Source organism: Ochotona princeps, chromosome 5 (assembly GCF_030435755.1).
Source record: "Ochotona princeps isolate mOchPri1 chromosome 5, mOchPri1.hap1, whole genome shotgun sequence".
Classification (NCBI taxonomy): domain Eukaryota; kingdom Metazoa; phylum Chordata; class Mammalia; order Lagomorpha; family Ochotonidae; genus Ochotona; species Ochotona princeps.
Window position 1 is genome coordinate 68,884,163 of NC_080836.1, and position 24,063 is coordinate 68,908,225.

The 24,063-nt window shown below is 37.9% G+C and overlaps 1 protein-coding gene across 2 annotated transcripts in view; it reads right to left on the reverse strand.

Annotated features, from left to right (window-relative positions):
• TMEFF2 (transmembrane protein with EGF like and two follistatin like domains 2) overlaps positions 1-24,063 on the reverse strand; it is a 255,318-nt gene that overhangs the window by 39,616 nt on the left and 191,639 nt on the right. For both annotated transcript variants that reach the window (XM_058664238.1, XM_058664239.1), the window contains exons 6-7: positions 13,938-14,086; positions 13,172-13,231 (exon numbers count right to left, since the gene is read on the reverse strand). In XM_058664238.1, the coding sequence (XP_058520221.1) occupies positions 13,172-13,231; positions 13,938-14,086 (209 nt within the window). The remainder of the gene's footprint in view (positions 1-13,171; positions 13,232-13,937; positions 14,087-24,063) is intronic.

Here is a 24,063-nt window from a genome sequence, read left to right on the forward strand (position 1 = left end):
TTTGAGCTGAAGTCAATCAGGGAACTACGTTCTGCAAATACTAGTTAGGAATACCAACCAAGACAAGAGATCCAATTAGGGCAATTTATAACCTTTTCTCAGCAACTAAAGAATGCAAAAAATGCAATGTCTTCTTTAGCGATATATTTTTGCCATTCTTGTAAATCCTGGCAGAGGCAGGTATCCTTTCTTATTAGAGGAACTCAAAGTATTCATGGGAAATGGAATAAAATGATAACTTTATGCTGTTGTAAAAAAACTTTAAGTCCATGCACAGTTTTTGCATAGCATGCAGCTTCTGGGAATGCTCTGAGGGCCCTGTATGTGTTTAGATTTCTAATTTGTTCACACCAACAGAAAATTGCTTTTTAAGTCCTCTTTCCCTGAGCTTTTTATTTTTAACTCTTTTTTTGATACAGTTTCATAGGCTCGTAGATTTCCCACTCCCCATCTCCACACTCGCTCCCCACCCCCCAGGCTTTTTAAAGTATACTCATATTTGTGAAATTTTACTTTTCTATTGTGGGATGACTATCAATTTTTCTTTTCCTCAAAGTATGTCAGTGTTTGAAGGAGCAAGATAGAAAGAATGTTGAACTAACCCATTATTCTATCTCATTTAGGGGAGCAAGGGAATTCTTAAATGATTTGGGACCCCAGCTCCATACTCCACGATATCTGCCTAACTTCTAGATTTTGCCTAATGCCTAGTTTCTCTTGATTTCTGATAACATAAGGCAGGATTTCTAAACTTCAGCACTGTTGACATTTTAAAAAAGACTAAGTCCAAAGTTTCTGCATTTCTGCTTTAAGTTCTTTATCCTACAAAATGTTATTTGCAAGTAGTTTTTCTAAAATCCAAATGAAGAAACGAACATATTATCCACAGCATCATTGGAGAATATCTTTACAGAGAACCCAAAACAACAGATAAAACACATATACTTTTTGGTTGATTTTGAAATGCACTAACTGAGCCTATTCCAATGGTTGTATTCTGATGATTATGATGATGATAATAATGATTATAATGAAGATGATAATGGGTTTCTTGGGATAGCGTTATCATTAGCTGTGTTTCCTGAGCACATATCAATTCAAGGCTGTGGTGATCAACTCAGAAGCAAACTAAGTTGCAGGAAGCATGCAGCTTCAATACAGACTGTAGTACACACAGTCTATTAGATAAATGTTAATGATGCATTAACATGGTTGATGGGATATGTTTATTATTGAGCTTTTAGATATGTAATGTAAATAGCTGATTAAAGTCATCTGACAGATAACTTTCCATGTCTGTTGATTTTTCCATGCACTTTAAATTCCACAATTCATTAAAACTAGAAACTGGCAACAAAGTCACAAATGCCAACTGTAAAGCCTATGGCTCAAATATGGGGGAGCTTATTGTTAGACTATTTCAGACTCCTGGAAAACTCCTATACCCCCAAGGCTCTTTCAACCAGAAAAATAAATAGGAAATTACCCTATAACCCTAGTTCTGTAGTACTTGCAGGATAATTGAAAAACCCACACACACACATACACACACACACACACACACACACACACACACACACACACACACACACAGCAAATAATCCAGAGGAATAAATTTGGATATTTATTAGCTGACTAAGCCAATGGATCAAGACATGATCTTTCAGGAATATTTAATTTCTGAAAGACAAATGAGATTTGCTTTTAGGCTTCATTTTCTGAACTAAAAATTCATGGGATTTTAAAGCTAAACAGATATTTATTTTTACTATTATTTTTTACTTCAAAAATTTTACTAAATATTCTTGAGGATGGAATTTTCTAAAATATGACATACATTCTTTGAACCTCAGAAAATAAAACAAGTTTTAAAAGATGAAAGTTTTTTTATGTTGTACATGTTTTCCTGGAACATTGTGTTACTATCAAATATTGACAGTGTGTTAAAAATCCTCTTTAGAATCCTTCATCTTACATCATATGGAATAAATAATTTCATTCTGGTTATGTTTTATGAAGTTAAACACCAATAATGTCACTATATATGGCATTTCTTAGTATAAATGTTAAAAGCTGCTTGGAAAAAACAAAAAATATTAAAAAATTGCTTTCTATAGGTCACTGACTTTTCCTCCTAAATGGATTTTATGTTAAAAGGTAGTTTTATTTCCTGGGGCTGTTGAGCAAGAGATTCCGAGGAACTTAGAAGGAAGAATGGGCCCAATTGATCACCTGGGCTTGTTCAGAGATCCAGATGATTCAAAGTCTTGAAGGGCCTTTTGTGTGACTAGGCCACCATTAAAATAGGTAGATTGGATGGTGGACTATCCAGAAACGAAAACTTGGATAAAAACTCACACAGGCCAATAATGTTCTGACCACGGGAGAGGAAGTGCTTCCCAAGACACTTCTTATTTATAGTGATTTGAAGGCATTCATCAATTTTTTTTTTTTTTACAAAAAACGTTAATTAATCTATTTGAAAATCCATGTTAAAGTGAGAGAGAGAGAGAGTGAGGAAGTGAGAGTGTGTGTGTGTGAGAGGCAGAGACAGAGATAGGGAGGAAGAGACAGAGAAAGAGAGAGATCAACCTTCCATCCATTGGTTTACTTTGCTGACAGGTGCAACTGCCAAGCTCAAGTCAGGAGTCAGGATATCCAGCAGGGTCTCCCTCATGGGGGGCAGGCGTCCATAAATGGTGGGCCCATCATATCCTCCAGAGTTCTCAGGCCATGAGCAGGAATCCAGTACCAGTCTTGCAGAGCTAAGCTGCTGCAACTTGTTGAGTTAGCCTTTGATTGACACTGGTAGAATGGATTCTTGATTTACAAAGAGCCTGTGTGACTAGCTTTTTATGCTAATTTGTTCTGGCTTGATTCCAGGAAACCTTCTGTTCTGTATTCACGAGGAGAAAGTATCTCTCCCCTTTGTCAGACTTCTTATGAGCTTGGATAGGGGAGTCACTTAGTTAATACCATGTTTAGGTCCCAGGTGAAGGGCAGAACATTCTGGGGGAGGGAGTCACTTGCTTTATAGGTAGATGCATTAAAAAAAAAATGTATGTATTTATGTACATGTGTATTTGAAAGGAAGAGTGACAGAGCCCAGGGTCAGGGTAGAGATCTTCTATCTGCTAATTCTCTTCCCAAATGGTCACAATAGATACGTCTGGCCAGGCTGACCCAGTTCTAGACTCCTAAGGACCAGCAGAGGAGCCTAGAACTCTTTTAGGGTCTCTCACATGGGTGGCAGCCGCACAGCATTGTAGTGTAGAGCTGAGTCAGTGTGGAAGTGCAAGAACTTGAAGGAACATTCAGATATGAATGCCAGCCTTGTAAACAAGTGTTTCACCTGCTGCCCTCCAATACTGACCACAACGCATCACTAGTATGTAGGTGCTTGCATCAAGCTGTCTTAGTTTGGTTCCTTCAATATCTACAGTGTATATGCTTTTCTTAACGTTGTTGAGTAATGTCATTTTAACTGGCCTTCTCAGATAATTCAGCTCTAGGGAAACAATACAGTGCTCAAAGGACTTAAGTCCAATAGACAACTCTTTCTCATTGAAAACCAGATTGTGAGCATTAAATCTGGTTAACTTGAGCTCACCACTGAGGGCAACCTACTCTTAGTGTTTTATAAATTTAGTCACTCTTCAAACTGTCATTCTTACAGTGTCTGTTCTCCACCCTCCACCGAGTCATATCCAGGCTGCACTGCTCTTGATGGTTCTCTATACTTGATTGAAGCTATGTCTATCCTCCCAAATTCCAAACACTTCCCCCAATACATCAAAACTTAGGCTCCTCAAACAACACATTCCCTGGAATCCTCAGATTCTATACTGAAATTCTCATTCTTCCTGCATAATGAGGCACTGGATTTCCCTGTTTGTCAAATCCCTGTACCTCCTTCCAAGGTGGTTGTATTTCCTATCCTCCTGGTCTGCATCGCAGTTCGCAGAGGTGGGGCACTTGTCTGCTTGTTCATCGTCACTATTCCCCAGGACACAGATTATTTCTTTCCTTAAGTCTTTTCATTGATTCCCATACAATTGCTAGGACTGGCGTTTGTCTCAGAAGTTAAATTTCTTCTTGATTACATTTCAGTTGAAACTAAAATTCTCAACTTTTCCCAAATGAACTATTGGAAGAAACTAGCCATGCAATGAGCAACAAGAAATACGCTTTCTCTAAGATATGTAGTTTAATGGACATTTGAAAATATTCTTCATTGATCATATTTATACACAATCTCAAATCACAGATATGAGAACTAAATTTTTGTGTATCTGGAAATAAATGTGGGTTTTTATATTTAGGGCATGTCAGACTAACCAACCAAAAGAGAAAATCAAAGTGCTCCAAACATTTTACACTTTTTTGGAACTATTGGAATTTTATTTATTAATCTGTGGCAAATATTGTGCCTTGAGCTTAAACAGAGCATTGGGATGTATCCTAATTTTCTTTCTTTCTGTGTCATACATTTGGGCCTAACTTACACTGTTCTTCCAAGGAATGAAAATAACATATTGAGGTAAGACAGTAAATCAAGAGGGACAAATAGGGCATTTTCACCAGCTATATCCAGACGTTGGAGCTCAAACAGCTTTTCCTTTTTGCCTCCTTTCTGAAGTAGACTTCATCTCTTGCAATCAGATCTTGTTAGGAATATTTGTTTCAGCCTCTTAAGACACGTGCATGTGATCATCATCAGCATGCGAACATTAACATTTTTGAGAGAAAATAATGTTTTGCCTACATAGAAATAAACTCCTATACATTCCTGTTTTTCTTGGTGCCATAACTAGTTTTTTTTTTTTTTAAATAATAAATATGTGCCTCCTGCAAACATACACTTTGGGATAGAAATAACGAATTTTAAAGGTCAAATTGAAAAGAAACTGAAGTGATTTTGTCATCTAGAAGTTCCATTGTAGGTTATATTCTCCCACTAACTTATTTGAATCTCTTGATATAATAAGTGAGCAAAAATATACCATATATTAAATTATATAAACTGAGGTAAAACTGAAATATTCTGTGTGTGAAAACTTAGACATGCTAATGTCCTGAACACTTGTAAACACATAAACAAGTTCTTATTAAGTACTTATTAGGATGAGTTGAAGATATAGGATCTTTTACAATAAGTTATTAAATGATTTGGTATCAAAAAGTCCCACTTGCCTCTTGTACCATTCCATAAATGGTAAGATGTGTATAAAAACTCTGCACAAATATCTTATGAAAACAGCAGATGCCAAATACTTTTATATTTCCCATAAGAATACATTTATTTTCATTGTTATCACAAAAGAAATCTATAACCATAGCTAGTTCAACAGCTGCTTGCTAATGATTCACGTGATGCTTTTCAATATAAACTTGATACTTTTAGAAGTAGGCTGAGTGCCTCCATTGAACAATAAACAAACTGAGGCTTAGATGGGTCAGCTAAGGGTTCAGTTCAAATAACCATTCATAGCCAGGACCCACTCTTTAAACTCAGTGCTGTTTGATTTCATGGCTACAACAACTAAACTTCCTGCCACATGTTTATGCAAGACGAAGGTAGATGAGTAACACTTCAAGATGAACAATTTGTTTCAGGAAGGAGCATTTCCAACAGGAAAAAAAACCACATAAATGATGCAAGATGCATTTATGAACTGGGGCATAAACACAAAGTTTTCTGGAGTGTCTACCAGGGCCCTGGGCAACTCTTCAGTAGAAAACCTTCATCTGTATTGCAAATACCGTTTCTGTGTTTATCTATAACCATGAACATAACATAATGTTTCAGATGACTGGTTACATGATTTTATGGGAAAAACAATGAAAGCACAGAAGTTCAAGAGAGCAGGAAAAATTGTTAGAGTTCATACAAAGCTTTATGAATTTTGCAGCTCTCTAATGTAAATCCCAGAGGGGAAAAACACTTGACTTGAGACTTTTCCTCAGAAATCTTGAAACATTTTGACATCCTCATTCGTTTTCTGAGCTTAAATAATCTAGGCTAGTCTGGTAGCATTTCTAATAGCCTGGGCAAACATTTTTATTTATTTTGTTGTTGATACCAGTATTTGTGCTACAAGCTGCTGCCTGCATTTGCTCCTATTTATTTACTTCCTACAGATCAAGTTATTGGCCCAGACTTAACATGTTTTCTGGTAAAGTGCTTCTTGTGTTCATGAGCAAATGGAAAAGGCTTTCATTTTAAATGGAAATTTTTGCCACATGACTGAATTAATTCAAATGTGATATGAAACCACTTGATATTCATGCTTATATTCGTACAGTGGAGGAGCAATTCAGGCAAATATTAGATCAAACAAGTGCCCTATTCATATGAAGGAGTGATCTATGTATCAAAATCTTGTGTCCAGTTTTGGGTCAGCCATTTAGCTTCTTGGATGCTTGACTTTATCTGCTTCTCTGTTGTAGCTCTGCTTGATTAAATTGGCATTAAAACAAGCAAGCGTCATGAAGATGTTAATCATCTTTTCTTTATTTGTTTTTGTTAATGTAGAATTTCTCTAAAGGGAGCACTGTGGAGAAATAGGAAATGGAATAGAATTGAAAAGCTAAATAGCATTGCACTTATAGGTCATCTTTGTGGCATCTCACAGCTTTGCAACCATCATTTTTGGGTTTGGAATTCCCACAGGGTTAAGGGGTACAGAAGTAGTCCTGATGGTCCCTGCGAATGTGAAGTAGTGACATTTCTCCCCGGTGCCTCACATTTACACTTGCTGGGTTCTGGGGTTCGCAATGATGGTGATGATGGTTTGAAGTTTTGTCACGTTGTCTTTTTCCTGTGGCTCACTGATCCTCCATCTCTAACCTGTCACATGAAAACAGCATGTTCCTCACACTGCTGTCGTCAGGACTGAAGGAGGCAATACATGTGAAAGCCTTTGTAAATTGCAGTGGTTCTGACCAAGACCAAATTATTTTGACAATCTGCTTACACTATTTAGCTATCCTTGTAGGATGTCAGCTTGATCTTAGAGTGAAAAATGGGTTGATAGAGTAGTAACAGGATGAATGGAATCTGGTTTACTTATACATTTCTTGCCTTTTTTGTTTTGTTGTTTTGTTTTAGATGAAGGCCTAGTCTAAATTATTGCTTAAAGATAAGCAATACATTTCTAACAACAATTCCTAACACTCAATTCTTCCTTAATGTTACAAGGCATGGTGATTGCCACAGTGTTAACACAATGATTAGACTCATGGACTCTATGCCTGACTATCGCTGTAGTCACAGCTAAGCACACCCTGCTCCCCAAAAGGCTGAGCTCATCTAGGGCTTAGCATTTCCACTAACAACTGACAATAGGGGGGATTTCCCTTCTATTCTATACAATAGTATCATGATCTGTATCTTTTCTGATTACTCCTTTCTGCAGTTGTTGTGCAGCTTATAGACAACCCAAAGAAAAAAAAATGAACATGTTCTTCCTAGCAGTTCATTTGCTTAGCATTTTGAAGTATTTATCTATTCTTTCCAGTTTTGAAATGTACCTGAATGAAAATCATTATTTTAGTCTGCCACACAAACACTATCATTGAGTTATACATATTTTCATGGTATGCTTAAAGTGTTGTCAAAAATTAATTTATTGTTGTTGATGTCATTTGGGGGCTTTTAAGTGGTCAGGATGATATCCTGCCAGCTCAGCCTTTAGACCAGAGATGGTCTCCCCAAGAAACCGTTGAATTTATCTGGACAATAAGATGCTGGACTCTATGCTTGGTATATGCCTGCAATGAAAGAATCTTGACTGGATTTGAGCTGTAATATTGCAACAAGGTGGAGGAATCCACCATGGGGAGAGGGCTTAGGGAGGGGTTGGGGGAAATCCCAGAGGCTATGAAACTGTCAGAAAATGAAATATAACCAATAAAAAATATAAGTGCATGAAATTATTTTCTATCTCTACCCTTCTCTCTTTTTAAATAAATAGATCAATAATTTGAAGAACTCCTAGTTCTACACAGAGTCTCTTGGCATAGGTCATCACGGTAGCTGCTCGAGATTTTATGTTTGTTTTGATTTCCAGTGATATCTTCTAAGAAACAAAATCTATGCTAAATATTTCCTTTGTAACTTAACAAAGAGAAACTTTGTGTTTGGTTTTTGAATTTACTCTTTATTTCTTTTTCTCAGATTCTAAAAGCCTAAATTCCAATTAGCAGAGACCTGTGCTGGTTTGTTCTGCTCTGTAAAACCCAGGTCAGTGCCTTGCATAGAAAAGGGACCCTTTATTTGTTGAACGAACAGATTCAACAGTAATTTATTTGTATTGGTTGCAAGGAAGCTTAGGGCCAAATTCAGCAACTATAATAGTCTATGTTGCTGATATTTTCTATTTCCTTTAACAGTTCTGCTTTTATGTTTTCAATTTCTATTTAAATAATCTCTTTGAATGCATTTAATTATAAGACACTGCAGATCCTTTTTGGAAACTGGTTCAGGAGGTTGTAAAATACAACACATTTTATTTTTAGGTGATAAAAACAAGATAGTTTAATTTCATTTTTAAAACATGAAACAACTTATAAAATTAAGCATTTTGTACTAAAAAAAATGCAACTACTTTTTCTGAAGCATAACCAGCATTTAGGCAGAAAAGCAACAACAATCAGAAAATACAAACATTTGAAGAGGAATAATAAAGCAACTGAACTTCATTTTTAAAAAAATTATATGACAGGAAGGATACACACACACAGGCACACCCATACATATTTTAAGCAAATATTGCAAATTTAAGAGCTGCACAACATTTGCTACTCTAAACCATCCATAGGGACTTAGTTTCAGCAATTTGAGACAGTGGAAAGTCCCTAAGCCCTAGCAATATGGTCTTGGAAAATATGTGTTCCCTGAGCCGTCCTTGGAGTGAAGAACCAGCTCTCAGGCTGAGTGCCAGACTGATGAAGGGAGAATAATGTTGAAAGGCCTGTTGAGTCTCTCTCTAACAGAGATCTTTCACCAGACCCTGAGGCAGAAAAAGACAGTCTCCACTTCCTCCCGGCTCCAGAAAGGGCGGAGGATGGACGAAGGGAGACAGGTCCAATCCTAGGAGAGAGACTACTGCTGGGGAGGAGATTCTTTGGTTACCTGCTGCCTATGGGAATCCAGGCATTCTTATCTCTGGTAAATCAATGACTCCAGAGCCCCACACATGTGAGCTATAGCGGAGGCATGCTCCCACAGTGTGCAGCTGTTGCTGCTGAAATCCAGCCTCTGCTTCCTCACTGATTCCTCTTTTCATAACACTGAAGTTGAGACAAATTTTTCTTAAGGAAAAGTTTCCTTAAGGAAGTTCTTCATTCTTATAAACATGTGCTCTTGTATCAATAATTTTGCAATAGATGCTAAGGCAAACAAAGGAAATTGGTAAGGGGGGAATGAATGAGTAGTAAATCCATTGCGCGAATGACCTGTAAGGTCTGAGTGTGTTCACTGTCTTACTTCCCTCTGGTGGGAAAAGCCATGGATGTTTGTGTAACAAGGGAAGTGCCTGTGATGTCAAATTAGATGAAAGCACATAGCAAACCTCTGGGAGTGTGAGTCACAACGTTCCTGTTTTCCTCCTGAGAGGACTTAACAAGTATGTGAAACAGAAATCAAGAGAAGGACAATGTCTCTCTTCACTTTTTCCCCAACGTTAGTGCTTCAAAACTCAAGAAAATGCCAATTCTATTGGATATGTGATAATATTGAGCAATATGACTATGATTTAAGTCATCTCTCATGAGTGATATAATTGCATTTTAATAAAACTGTTAATGAAGGTAAAGATACCTAAAATAGACTCCGGGAGAATTTTTGAGTGCATAATCAATGCTTAATTGGGAGTAACAAGCTTTAGTTGACATTATCTTTGATCCTATCTGAAGCTTGTATTTTTAGACAACTTTATTTCAAAGTTTCTCTTTCACATTTACTAAACTGGGAGAAACTGGGCCACACTGAGTGATGGGATAGTTTTCATTTACATTTATTTAAGAATATATTCTCTTCTTTCCAATGTCCAGTAAATTGATAAGAGGTGATGCCAATTAAAATCAGTGACACTGGGGAGACATATTTAATCTAGCAATTGAGATACCTGGGTCCCTTATCAACTATCTGGTTTGATGCCTCACTCTGACACCTGATTACAGCTTCCTGATACTCAGACTTTCGGAGGCAGCAATTGCGATTCAACCAAGTGTGTTTAGCCATCCATGGGTGAAGCCAGACTTGAATTCCTGGCCTCCTCTTTGGGGGGATTTCAGGAACGAACCAGCAGCTGAGTGGTCTCTCTGACTCTTTCTCTTTCTCCCTCAAAATACTAACATTGAACAACAGAGATAATCTGTTTCTACCCAAACACAGAAGCTTGCGAAGAGCAACAAAAATTCAATCTGAAACTGGCAGGCCTATTTTCACAGGATAAGCCACCAATGGGGAAGCCTGCATTTCTATGATTGCTTGATTTGAGACCCTACCACTTAACAGCTTCCTGCTTGTCAGCATATCCAAAAAGTCAGCACGTGACTGCTGAAGAACTTGGGTGCCTGTCACCCTCCAGGAGAGAACCAGTTGGAGTTCCTGGGCCAAACAAAAGCCAAGGCAGGTTATGTGGGGGAAATATACTGAGGTCACCAACAATCCTGAAAATGATGCAGACATAAATGCAGTCTGACTTGTTTGGCGGCGGTTTCATACAAGTAACTCCTAATCATTATAGCAGGCTACAAATTAAATGGGCACTGTCATTACTATGATGTTTCTGAAAACTACCAAGCAACCTTACATATCTGTAGCCATCTAGGGAACTATTCATTAACTAAGCTTTAAAAACATTAAAAAGATCCACTTCTGAAAAACAATTATTGCATCAAAAGAGTTAAAAAGTTACTATGGGTGGTCATCCATATCCAAGGGTTATACATCTACAGATTCAATTAATCACGAATCAAAAATATGTTTGTGGGGCCTAACACCATTGCACAGTAGACTAAGCCCCCACCTGTGGTCCTGGTCCCCATTTGGCCACCTGTTCCTGTCCCGCTGCTCTACTTCTGATCCAACTTCTTGCTTATGACCTGAGAAAGCAGCAAAGGATGACTCAGGCCCCTGCACCCACATGGGAGACAATGAAGAAGCTCCTGGCTCTTGGTTCCATAGCAGCTGTGGCCGTTGTGGCCATTTAGGGAGTAAATCAGAGCAGGAAGATCTCTCTCTCTCTCTGCCCTCTCTTTACAAGTATGAATTTAAAATGAAAAAAAAATTTTAAAAATACACATTTAAAAAATTACATGATTAAGAGCTGGAATTTTGAATCAACAGTTTGACACATGGGTGATAGATCAAATCCCGCGTGCTTCATTTCAGATCTAGCTACCTATGAATGCACCAGGAACGAAGGCAGCAGAACATGGCCGAACGCTCTTGTCCCTGCCATCCAAGTGGGAGCTCCAGATAGAGTTCCTGACCCCCTGGTTTGGCCTCGCCCAGCAGTGGGCTTTGCAACCATCTGGAGAATGAGCCAGCAGATGGGAGATTCTCTCTCTCTCTTTCTTTCCCTTTCCTCCCTGTTCCTCCCCCTAGTTTCTCCCCCTTCTTCCTCTGTAATGCTGTCTATCAAATAAATAAATAAATCTTAAAAAGACCCCACATCTATACTGAACAAATACAGACTACTCTTTCGTGTCATTATAGTAACTATTTAGATACCACATGCATTACATCACATACTATAAGCAATCTAGAAATGAGTTAAATTATACAAAAGGATCTGCATAGGATATATGCAAATAGAAAGCCATTTATAATGAACTTGAGCATCCTAAATGAACTTGAGCATCCAAAAATGGTATCTGAGAGGGGGTCCTGAAATCAACTCCCAAAGATACAAGGGGGTGATAATTAATAAAGGATGTAGAGCACTTAAACAATTGGTAGTGAATACAAGGGCTGTGAAGAGTTCTGGATGAAAGCTGTGGTTGTTTATCTGAGTCTGTCACATGTTTGCTAACCACTGACTTCTCCTTTCAAGGAACCTGAAATCCCTTCTGGACACTTTGGGAATGATTATGTCTAAGTAGAACTAGTATTCCATATACCATTATTCATGATAATTCTAGGCTGTTAGTAAATGAAAAATATCATCTAGTTACTGAAAAATGTCAATATGGAAGTTTTTAAAAAGAGAATTAGTTTTCCAATTCTGAGATACTTGATATAATCAGGAAGCAAAACATCTAATTAGTTTTCTCAATCTCAGAAAGATTTATTCTGTGTGAAAATATAACCTCAGCCATATGTTAGAGGAGTGAAGTTTCAGAAAAAAAGAGGGAATAGAGTATATACTTTGAAAGGTAAATAACAATCATTTCTAATTGAATATTAGCCTCAAATCTAATTAAAATTCTTAATAACTAAATGGAAATTTAGTTAAGGAAATTTGCATATAATGATCAATTTTAATACTTTTAAGTGTATTTGTTATCCCAGACTTTTAAAAATGTAAGACTTATAAAATTTCATTCAGCTTATAAATTATTTATTTTCATGCCAGGAAACATATTAGGAAAAGATATGTAAAAATACATAGTTATATTTTATGTAAATGTGTTTTGAAGTTTAGCTTAGATTCAAAACAAAGGATTAATTATTTTTAAACTACATGTTATATACCTTTTTATTTTCCATATAAAGAAAGACAACTTACATTACTATTCATAGCTGTCCTTCTTAACTTTCTGGAGACTAGAAAACTTTTTTTATTGTTGACTTTGTGAAAATTCAAACAAGAACATTTACATTTATTATAATGAACTGTCAAAAATTGCATTAATTTCCATTGATACCCACTAATTTGATAAATGTTTTGTCATTTGTACCATTCCTACTGTCAAAGCAAGTTAATTATATCTTACTGACATTTTTGACAATTGCTTTAATTCTGGCATATAAGCCTCACAGAATATGTCTTGTTTGCTTCACCAAGAACTATTCCATATTAAAGTCTTGAACAAAAAAAAAGATCAATACACGTCAAAGGTCTAAGGTCTTGTGAAGTTTTAGAATGAGTGCTAAACAACAGTTTCTTAGGACTCTCTTATGAGAGTCTGCTATTCTATAGCAGAAAATATTCTGTACCTGCATAATCTGTTCTTGCATAATGTCCATCTTCAGATTTAGTAGTTGTAGTTGTGTTATCTGTATAAAAAATAACAATAAAGATTGACAAACTGTTTCCTAAATATTTAATGTCTGCCTAATATTACTCACCTAGGAGCATTTCTATTACTATTAAGGGATTTTTCAGAGTTATAGCTCCAAAATCCTTTATACAAATAGAGGCACCTAACATCAATTTCTCTTTCAGAGGAATTAATATGAGGGCAATTTCCTGAAGTTTGGGAGGAGAAAAGTTGTAACCTAGGTAAGTTAGATGAAAGCATAATTCAAAAACAAAGAAAATGTTTCTGAACAAAAGACAAAATAGAACATTTTGGTACATCCTGTTTTAAAAATGTATTTGAAGTGTTTCTTCTGAATCAATACACAAAAATTGATCTTTTGATTTCAATGTTGTAATAAATGCCCAGATTTTTCATTAAGATGTTTCTGGGTTTCTTTTTTTGCCCTTTGCTAGGACAATGTATCCTCTGAATACTGGCTTCTTATGTTCACGGCACTGTGCCAATACCGTCCCATTATTTAGAACAAAGAAGTGCCATTGCTGATAGACCCTCAAACACCTATAATCAGCACAAATGTTGCACTGAAGTCTACTACCCATTGTAAATCAGAACTGTCTTTTGGAAATGAAATAGCAGCCTAATAAAGAGTTATCTTCACTTTCCATTTCTGCACAAAGACTAAAAACATTCTTTGAAATGGATTTTGGTATGAACGTTACCTTGACATCGACCCAAAGACATGACTTCAATTTTCTCCTGTTTCTGACATGATGCTTCCTTGATTTGACATGCATTATCATACGATTTCCCATCAGAAGCACAGAGTGGATTGAAGTTGGTTTGAGAACAGTCAATGTTGCACACACACCTAAAGGGAGAGCGAAATCAAAGACATAGCCTCAATAATGCTGCTACCACCTTCTAGATAAAACATGAATGGGAGAACTGCTAAGTTAGCAAAATACAATTTCACAAAATTTTAATTGTAGCCTTTCATGAATGTTTTTCACTTTCCTGAGATGAAAAAGAAACGAACCAAACTAACTGATCATCAATCAGAACACTAAGCCATAGGTAAAAAAATGAAAAGAAGAAACTTAGAAAATTCTCATCAGTTAATTTCTGCCTGAGAACTCTTAAAATCTGTTCTTAAACTTCCATACTGATGCCCACAGAATTGGAATAGGCTGCCATGAACTCTGCTTTTAGTTGCCTTAAACGAAATCTCATACTAATTCATTTCTTAAGAAATTTGAATCCGTAAACTGCAGGAAAATGACAGAGGACGGTGAAGTGAAAATAAGCAAATTATTTGGAATGCAATCATATATTGAGTTTCTTCGCATAAATAAGAAGGTGCAACATTTGTTCTAAGTGGCAATCTTAACTTTTTTTTTCGGGGGGGGGCTACAAACTGAGACTGAAATGAAAGCCATAGTTCCCATCCCAGAAATACAGCTTGTCATGTAATCTGCATTTTGTGTAAAGTTTCAGGGATTTTTGGGCCTCCCTAAATCTATTCTTGATGTTTTCTCAGATACACACACTTGTTTTAAATTGTAATAAAAGATTTTACACTCTATCAGAGGGCTTGGAAATTGTGGCACAAAGGCCTGCTCACAAATGTGTTCAGCTAACACTCAATTTCTTTTCCTCTTCTACCAGAGGAAATATATTTTAGAATGTCCCAAAAAACTATTAACTGTAGGGTTCAGAAGGCGATTTCCTGGACCTTGGCAAACCCGAGTTGGAGCCAAAAGATGCAACTTGAACCAATTGGGCACCACACCCACTTCCTAGGAATCACAGCCCAATTGGTTTGTTAACTGAGGAGACAGGGTTTCTCAACCCACCAGCGCATTTCACAGTATAGTCATCAGACCATCTGTGCCAGAGTTACCTAGATTGCTGTTGAAAATGTTGCGCTGAAGCACTTAATTTTGGGGTGGGTGGGTGTAAGATAATTGCTTTAGAGAGACTTCGTTATTTTTACATTCTCTGTTTAGGAGCAAATGGCTGTGACAGATGATAACCTTCACTAACCAGTGCCTGAGTCACTAATGAATGGGATTATTTCCTCAAGTGTGATGCTGCCACACAGCTACTGCAACCAGACATTGCTATGTTGGCTCATCCCAGGCACCTGAAAACCTGTGTGATCAGACAACCTCTGGTCCTCCACAGAGTAGGTTTGGAGAAGTGACTGTAGATCCAGCTTGGCATTAAAGATTGATGCTAAGTAAGGAGGAGACTAGAAGGTTGACATTTTTACATTTTAAAAAAGGAGACTCCTTCAGCCTTGGAGTCAGCAGAGGCTTTGGCTGCTGTTGATTTAGACTGTAGATTCATCTCCTTGAAGAACCCCTAAGACTCATGTGTTAGTAGCAGTGTAGCACAGGGAGAGGCATGTTTTCTCATTTGGGCTATCTCCACACTAAGTCTAAAGATGCTCAGGAATGTACTCCATGTGGATCTGGACCAAAAACAACTGGCTGCTCAAAACCCCATCTGATCTCAAAATAAAGTGATGAAATAAGAACAGATATGAACAGGGACAATTTGGTTGAATTCACTGGCTAGAATCAGCATTTCTGTGATAAAATTCACTTCACCAAGCTATAACACCTGCCTGGATAATTTTTCAGGGTATTTGTACAAGCACCTCATTTTCTACATGGTAGATTGCTTTTTCTTTCAGTTTCAAGGATCTGGTTTTAACAAGGACATCAACGTCTTAATTCTTATCTCAGAAAGAGGACATATTTTTCTGGAGGTAAGCTTCAGGTCTGGCTTTTCTGGGATGCAAATTCATGAAAGCATGGATGACACTTCTGGCTTTACTCACTATACCTCCCTGTTTTCCTTCTTCTATTGACTAGGAAATTAATAGAGTAAATCAATACCAAAGTAAAATTAAACAATCTTTACTATACATTTTAGCAATCACTTGAAGCTTGAGAGCCATTGAAAATATTATTTTTTGAACAATTGTTAAAGGCTTCAAATATTTGTCTTGAAAACTAACTGATCTGGGAGAAAGGAACTGCAAGTAGATTTCCTGGGAGCCAAAAGTTCTTTATTTCCACTAGAGCACTGAACTTTGCCTGCATTATCACTGCTTGTCATATTTTGTGCCTCTAAGTCTAGGCATAAGTAACTGGAAAAGCAGACACACTTCCAAAAGCCTCATATGAAATTCTAAGTCCATGTTGACCTCTGCTGGTAGTAGCTGACTTATCTTTGCATTTCCAACTGCCCAAAACCTTGGATACAGGAAACTTGCAGTAACTACATGTTGCATAGATAACTAAATGGGATGAATAAGTGTGGTAACAACTTTATATTCTTAAAGAAAGGCAGTCACTAATATTATCTCCATTTTATAGATAAGAAAATTGAGTCTCAGAGAAGTCACACAGCTTATAAAGGCATACGCTTACTTTCAAATCTAGGCAGTCTGACGCCAGAGCCTGCTCTGTTAGATACTGAAAGTTTCAGAGAAAACAACACAGGCCCAAATTCTTACCATTAGCTGATTAAAGGAATACTTTGGATGAATGAGCTTTGAAAAACAGGGTTATGTCTACTCTTGAAATACTTATCAAGATTTTAAGAATTTAAATCACATTGACTCTTGGTCTCCATATACTCAAAATGATCTAGGTTCTTCTTGTTTTGTGGAATACATATGCAAATGTTAGTTTTAAGACAAGATGACCCAATATCTGGTGTTATAGTAAGTAACCAGTCTTATGGACATAGAATTCATCTGGCTGACCAACATCAGTTGATAAGAATATTTTATCCTTAAACAAAATGCTACATTAAAGATGGCTTCACATAAAATCACACATTATACACACACACACACACACACACACACACACACTCAAGGCTCTCTTGAAATTATGCAACTGTAGGATTTAGAAAAAATTCCTGTCTGAATCACTGCTTCAAAACATTAAAGAGGAATTTATGGAATTCCGTATTAGTAGGGGAGAGGGGGTGTAACATGTGTATATCAGTGAGAGATTTTGTGCATGTTCTGTGAGATGGACCTCACAGAGCTATCCCCATGGTGGATCCTCTTGGTGTGTCTGTTTACTAGTTTATATCTTCACTTCTCTCTAGGCTTCTCGAGAGTTAAGTTGTCCCATTTGGCTTTGAGTACCCAGCACCCAGAATGCAGCATCATGGCAGGTCTTCAAAAATACTCCTTGAATGAATTATTAAGAGAATGATGAATTGGAGGTGGATGGGGTTCAAGAACACAGTTGTTATGTTGGACATTGACACTGAGGAGAGATTATGGCTGAAATGCACGTGCAAACTCTCACCTAACTGTGTGCTACTTGGTACCTGAAGGGTCTGAAAGAAGGAAAAGAAGGTTTATGACGAATGCAGTCTCACCCACTGTGTTTTTATTTTTGTCCCCACAGACAAAGGAAGCAGAACACAGCCTCAAGGATCTCCATGGCATCCAAGCCCAGTTTGACAAGGAGCTGTTTTCTCCAGCCAGGCTACTGTTTAACACTTTGTGGTATCAGGTGCAGTTCTGAGCTCCCACATAATCTGAACAAGATTGCAACTTGGTTTGAAGAATATAAGGTTGTGCCAGAGTGCCAGAGTGATCATGCAGTTGTATTGGTGAAATTGCATGTCATGCTGAATTAGCAGCTTATGTGGATTAGTCCAGGGCTTTTTTTTTTCTTCCTCCAGAAATGAACAGTGTTCATTTTATTTTTAAATAGAAGCTATCCCTTCTTTACTGCTGCTGGAAAATAGTTGCCTAATTACTCCTTCTGAGAGGAGTAACTAGTTAATTACAGCATGTCACAAGTATTTTATGTGAGCCAAGCTTGGAGACTGCAAAGATGTCTCTAATTTTTTTTTTGTATTTTCTTTTCTTTTCTTCTTTTTCCCAACCTATCTTAGTCTTTTGACATTTTGACACTACGATTACATAGATCTCTCTCTCTCTTTTTTTTTTGCTAGGCTACAAAGAAGAAGAATCGGCTCAATTTGAAAATAATAATTTCAAGGATCTCTATGTGAAAATACTACCCTCTAAAAATCCTTGAAAGAAAATTTAACTCTGAAAAACTTAGCTCTCTGAATTATAAGAGAGATTGAAAACCCGGGAATAATTCTAAGAGACCAGTTGCTAGAGTGAAGAACCTAAATTATAAGAAGTTAAAAGTGGCACCTGAGACAACCTGCATACATTTATAATGGTCTCATAAATATTTTCCAGGGCTTAGCATTAATTTAGTTCTCTGCCTCACTTGAAATAGCTCCTACAAGGATGATCTACAGGAAGCTAAATAAGTCACCGTCATGTTTGGGAATGCCTTGTTACCTGACAGACAGTGAGGATACAAACCAGCCAGCTTAGCAAATTACTGGGGCATGCACGTGGCTGATGTCTCATTTCACTGCATTTTGTTTCCTGTGTCAAACATGGCTGTCATTTCCTCCTCTCTCAATGCCCTTAATGTGGTTCCATTCTGGATTTTCACAATGCAACATTCCTGGTCAGTTTCACACACCTGAGAGCACCATGATGGATTTCTAGGTTGTTTGAGCCTTGGCTGGGCTTTGTTTCCCATGAGCTGTCTGTTATGCAGACCTTCTCTGGCCTGCCCCGTAAATGAGGTCAGAACCGCTGTCTGTGTTTGCCATCAGATCCATAATGGAGGAGCTGTATTATACTAATAACAGTGAAAACAGTACCTTTCATTCAAGACTCTTCTGATGCTTTAAGCCTATTTACTCATTAACTCCTCATGCCGCTCCTTTTGATGGAAACTCATTATAAGTATTTTATCTGTAAAGAAATCACAGTGTAGGAATGACTGTGATTTTGTGAAGGGAAAATATGATGTAAGAGATGTGGAAATGCATTAGAAAATTAAGTTCTTTGCTGAAGATGTAAAAGCCCTGTCTGAATGGTAAGGCTAGTAAGTTTTCCATACTGTTGGTCAGGTGATCTTTTCTGCTTTGAATTAACCAGCAATCTTTTTTAATTTTGAAACTTACAAGGAGGGAACAATGACCTTTTCTAGGAGGGTAGTTGGGAATGCCTGGAGCTTTGCCAGCTGTGAATTTATTTGCCTTTGGCATCAATTTCTTTGTAAGGAAGCAAAGTATAGACATTTGCCTACTAGATGAGGAAGGCTATGAGAATAGCGGGGTCATTAATTGGAAGACGCCAAGGATGACAAAGGAGCCCCTTCTCCTAGGTGAGTTAAAGACTTCCAACAAAATTACATATTGGATAGAGGGAATTATAGAAGAAACAGGAAGTCTCATTTAGGAGGTTTAATGGGAGACCACCGAGCAACAAGTGTCAAAAACGCTTCCGTAGGGAGTTACAATTATATTGGATACATTTCTACACCTGAGAAATTCTGATGCCATATGTCGGGGTGGGACTTGGTAAGCAACATCTGAGTAAATTCTTCAGTTCTTTCTGTGGCAGATGCTTGTATGACCTATTGAGAAGTCTCAGCTGGTCTCCTACCACCAAGCTCTTTGAGCTCTGTCCTCTTCATCCTATTGAAAGGGATTTTTAAAAGATTTATTCACTTACTTGAAAGACAGAGATACAGAGGGAAAAGAGAGAGATCTTCCTTCTTCTGAGTCATTCCTTAAATGGTGACAGTGGCCAAGGTGTGGCCAGGCTAAAGCCAGAAACATCTAACTTCCTTTGGGTCTCCCATGTGGGTGCAGAGAGTCAGTACTTGGGCTATCTTCACTGCTTTCTCAGATGCATCAGTAGGAAGCAAGATAGAAAAGTACATCAGCTAGGACCTGAACCAGTGTCCAAGTGGGATTCTGGAGTAGCAGTAAGCAGGTTAACCCACTATGTCACAACACCTGCCCACATTGTAAGGATTTAATATTCGTGTTTAAAGCACTTAATTGAGCAACATATACTGAAAGGCTTTTCTCCATGTGGTATGCAGTTCTGTCCATATGGGTGTGGTGTTAGGTAAAAGGGACAGATGATTAAAGGCACTGAGCTCAAAACAGCAATGGTGGAGCAGTCAGAAGTGAGTCAGCATCTAAACCTGAGATGTAATAGTGAAAAGGAGAAGAAACGGTAGGAGGATGAGTCCTTTAAACCTGGTACCTTACCCCAACTTCCTCATGACCGTCCCATTTAATGCTCATGATTTGTGAAGGAAAAGGTGGAATGTGAACTGTTTGGAAGGGTGTACAGGATTTAGATGGAGGAGAGTGACAGAGAAAATTTTACAGGGAAAATTGGGTGGAGACTGCCAAGAGAGAGCACTGTGTACTGGGAGGACCATGAATAGTTCACCCTGATTGGAACGAACGCTTCCCATTGAAAGTCTCTGAACACAACACTCCTGACAGATTGCAAAGGGCTTCAATTCGAGCCCAAGGAGTGGCCTTTATCTTCTAGGCAACGGAGAGTCCAGAAAGCTTTTTGAACACAGGGTGATGAGGAGGTCAACATGATGAAAGCGGTACTTTAGAAAGATTACACTAGCAGTGGAGTGCAGGCAAAGACTAGTTGCTAGGCTATTGCTGTAAAGCAGAGGGCCAGGGAAGGAAAAGCCCAGGAGTGAGGCATTAGCTGCAAGGGAAAAAAAGGAAGAATCAATAGGGCTTAGTGGCTTGTGACTTAAGGCATATTACAGTTCAGTATTAAGGCAAAAATGGCACGATACCCTTCCTTCTCGACCCCTTCCTGCGTTTTTCCCTGCCCTGTGTTGTGTTCCAAGGTGGATACTTATTAGAGGGGCAGACACGCTTGGGGGCAGAAGTGTGTGACCCTTGAAGGCTTTCTTTCCTCTTAGAGAGATGTCTGCCTTTGCTATTGGAGTAAGAGGCGAAGGGCATGATCATAATGGTCGTAGCACACAAATACCCTTGTCTACAGTTGGAGAATTATTCTTTGTATGAATGTGTGCCCTGGCAGAGTGTGTAGGAATGATTTAAGATGACTGAAATGAGGCTCCCCTGGTGTGGCTCCAGCAGGATTTAACTCTAGATTCATTGTCATGGATCGTGGTGGCCTTTTTCTCAGGATGATTATTTTCTTTTTTGAAGCAGCTGCATTTACATCTTAAAATAATCAACACAAACACTTCTTGCTCATGTACATTTTAAAAATGCCTTGAAGCAACATCCCTCATTAGCATCCTGTATATGCACTTGCTCATTTAGCTGGAAAGCATATTCAATAACCAAGGGTGACTTCGTGATTGCTGTGAAGTGTGGTCGCTTTGACTGGATGGGTCTTAACACACAACAGAGTCAGAAAGCATGAAAACCTCAGAATAAAAAATGTTGGAAGAAAAAACTGCAAAAACTACTTAAAAAAAAAGGTCAATAGTATGTTCAGCTAAATTCCCATTCATTCCTCTATTAGGACCATGTCGAATGTTTTTTCTCCTAACGTTTATTTGAAAGGAAGAGTGACAGAGAGGGATAAAAAGAGGTATATCGTCTATCCACTGGACTGCTCTGTAAACGCCCACAACAGCTGGGTGGGGACAAGCAGAAGAGAGGAGCCAGAATCTCCACCTGGGTCTCACATGGGGGTGGCAGGAACTCCAGGTCTTGGGCGATCACCTGCTGCCTCCCAAGAACTTCAGCAGGGAGGTGGATTGGAAGCAGAGTTTGGACTTGATCCTTGGTACTTTTAAATAGGATGCAGCTCCCCAGGTCCGTAGCTTAGGCACTGTATCACAACGCCTGTCACATGCTGGTTCCGGGCTGAGCTTCAGGGAGCTCTGAGATTCTTACTTACACTTTTAGGCAAAAGGCTGGATTCACATTTAAACTCAAAACCTAGTGAGCTGGAATGCTTTTATTTGAAAAAGGATTTTCTTTTATTTTTAAAATATTTATTTTTACTGGAAAGTCAGATTTACAGAGAGAAGGAGAGACAGAGATCTGCCATCTGCTGATTCACTCCCCAACTAGCCACAACAGAACTGAGCTGATCTGAAGCCAGGAGCCAGGAGCTTCTTCCAGGTCTCCCATGCTAGTGCAGAGTCCTAAGGATTTGGGCCATCCTGTACTGATTTCACAGGCCATAAACAGGCAGCCGGAAGGGAAGTGGAGCAACCAGGCCCATATGGGATCCTGGCACATGCAAGGTAAGGACTTTAGCTACTAGGCTAACACACTAGGCCCAACAAAAAGGTTTTCAAGAGTAAATGTATAGAAGCTTTCTTGTAGTTTAGATTCCCAACAATCCTACAATTTCACACCATGCTATTGGATTTCATTCATGAGCGGTAAGCAAACAACAGATGAATTATTGTTCTGAATTTTGTTAAGTTTGAAAATGCTGTATACTGCAATGTTCAGGTAGTTTTTGCTTGTTTTGTTATTTTTTCTTTATTTCCTTGTAAGAACATCCATTACAATTCTTTTTGGATGATGTGGACTGTCTCCTTTTAGATGATGTCAGGTGGAAAGCCTGCTGTGCTTTCCTTTCCTTCTTGGCTCTCAGAGATAAGTAGCGAGTTAAGTATTATGCATGCGTGAGTGTATTCATGTATAAAATGACTGATGGGGTACAGAGGAACAACAAAATATCTATTCAGCAAGTGTCCATAGACTTTATTAATCTTACTATAGATATAGGAGTACGAATGGACTTAATTCTAGTGTTTTTGTAAGCATATCAATGCTTTTGTAACATTATTTCCCAACTGGTGCTCACAAATGTATGGACTGTTATAACAGAACACAAAAACAAAATATTAATGAAATCACACTGGCCTTACTTAGCTAACTGTCTCAATTAGAACCTGAATATAATGATGTCCATTTGGGAATTATAACAGTCTATCTTTTATCTGCTTATTTTTGGGTAATGTTGTGATCCATTCATTGGCTTGCTTTTAAAGAAGTACTTGATATGTATTGTAACATACTATAATAAATTCAAATGTTTGACTTCAATTTAATATTATTTAAATCATTTTAATAATACCAGTGAATTTGGTATTGTTTAAATTATTTGAATGGAAGATAAAATACCAATATTCGTAGGGATGGTACGTGCTGAATCTGGAAAGAGAAGATGAGAAATATGATTGAAGTAAGAGAATTCCTTTAACTTTATTTGAAACACTTTTCCTTTCAAAAAACATCAGAAGCAAATAGACTAAATATTTACATTTATTAAAGCTAGGTAGTAGATGCACAAGGATGGTACAATGATAGTTTTAAAATACGTTAGTAGTAACGGTAAAAATATTTGACCTGACAGTTTCTTTAAACATGATTAAATTTCAATTTTTGGTAATATTTTTAGCATTGATTTTTATATGAATTTCTTCTAAATTATTTAAGTAATATTTGAAAAAGAAGTGGGAACATGCTCCTCTATAAAGGATTATCTAAAATCGACTATAAGTCTGCATTAAAATGACTTTGAAGTCAAGTTTGTTATACGAAGGAAATCAGCCCTTTCTTTCCTTGTCTTTCCTGTTCGCCGCCTGAAATCTCAAACTTGGAAACACATGGTGGCATTTTAGTTTACAGCCTACACCAGCTGTTCATCATTGACTTCCTGCATGCAGTATTGCTGGAGATTTTAAAAAATTGTTATTTATATTTTGAATAAGGAAGGGTAGGGAGAGAGAAGGGGGGAGGGAAGAGAAATGGAAAGAGATGCCCACATTGACCAAGGGCGCTTTGAAGCTGAGCTAGGAGCTACAAGCCCAATTCCATCTCCCACAGGAGTGGCAGAAAGCCAGTTCCTTGAGCCATCATTGCTACCTCCCACCATCCCCATTTGCAGGAATCTGGAAAGACGAGCTGGGACACATGAGCCCAACTGTGTCTCAACTG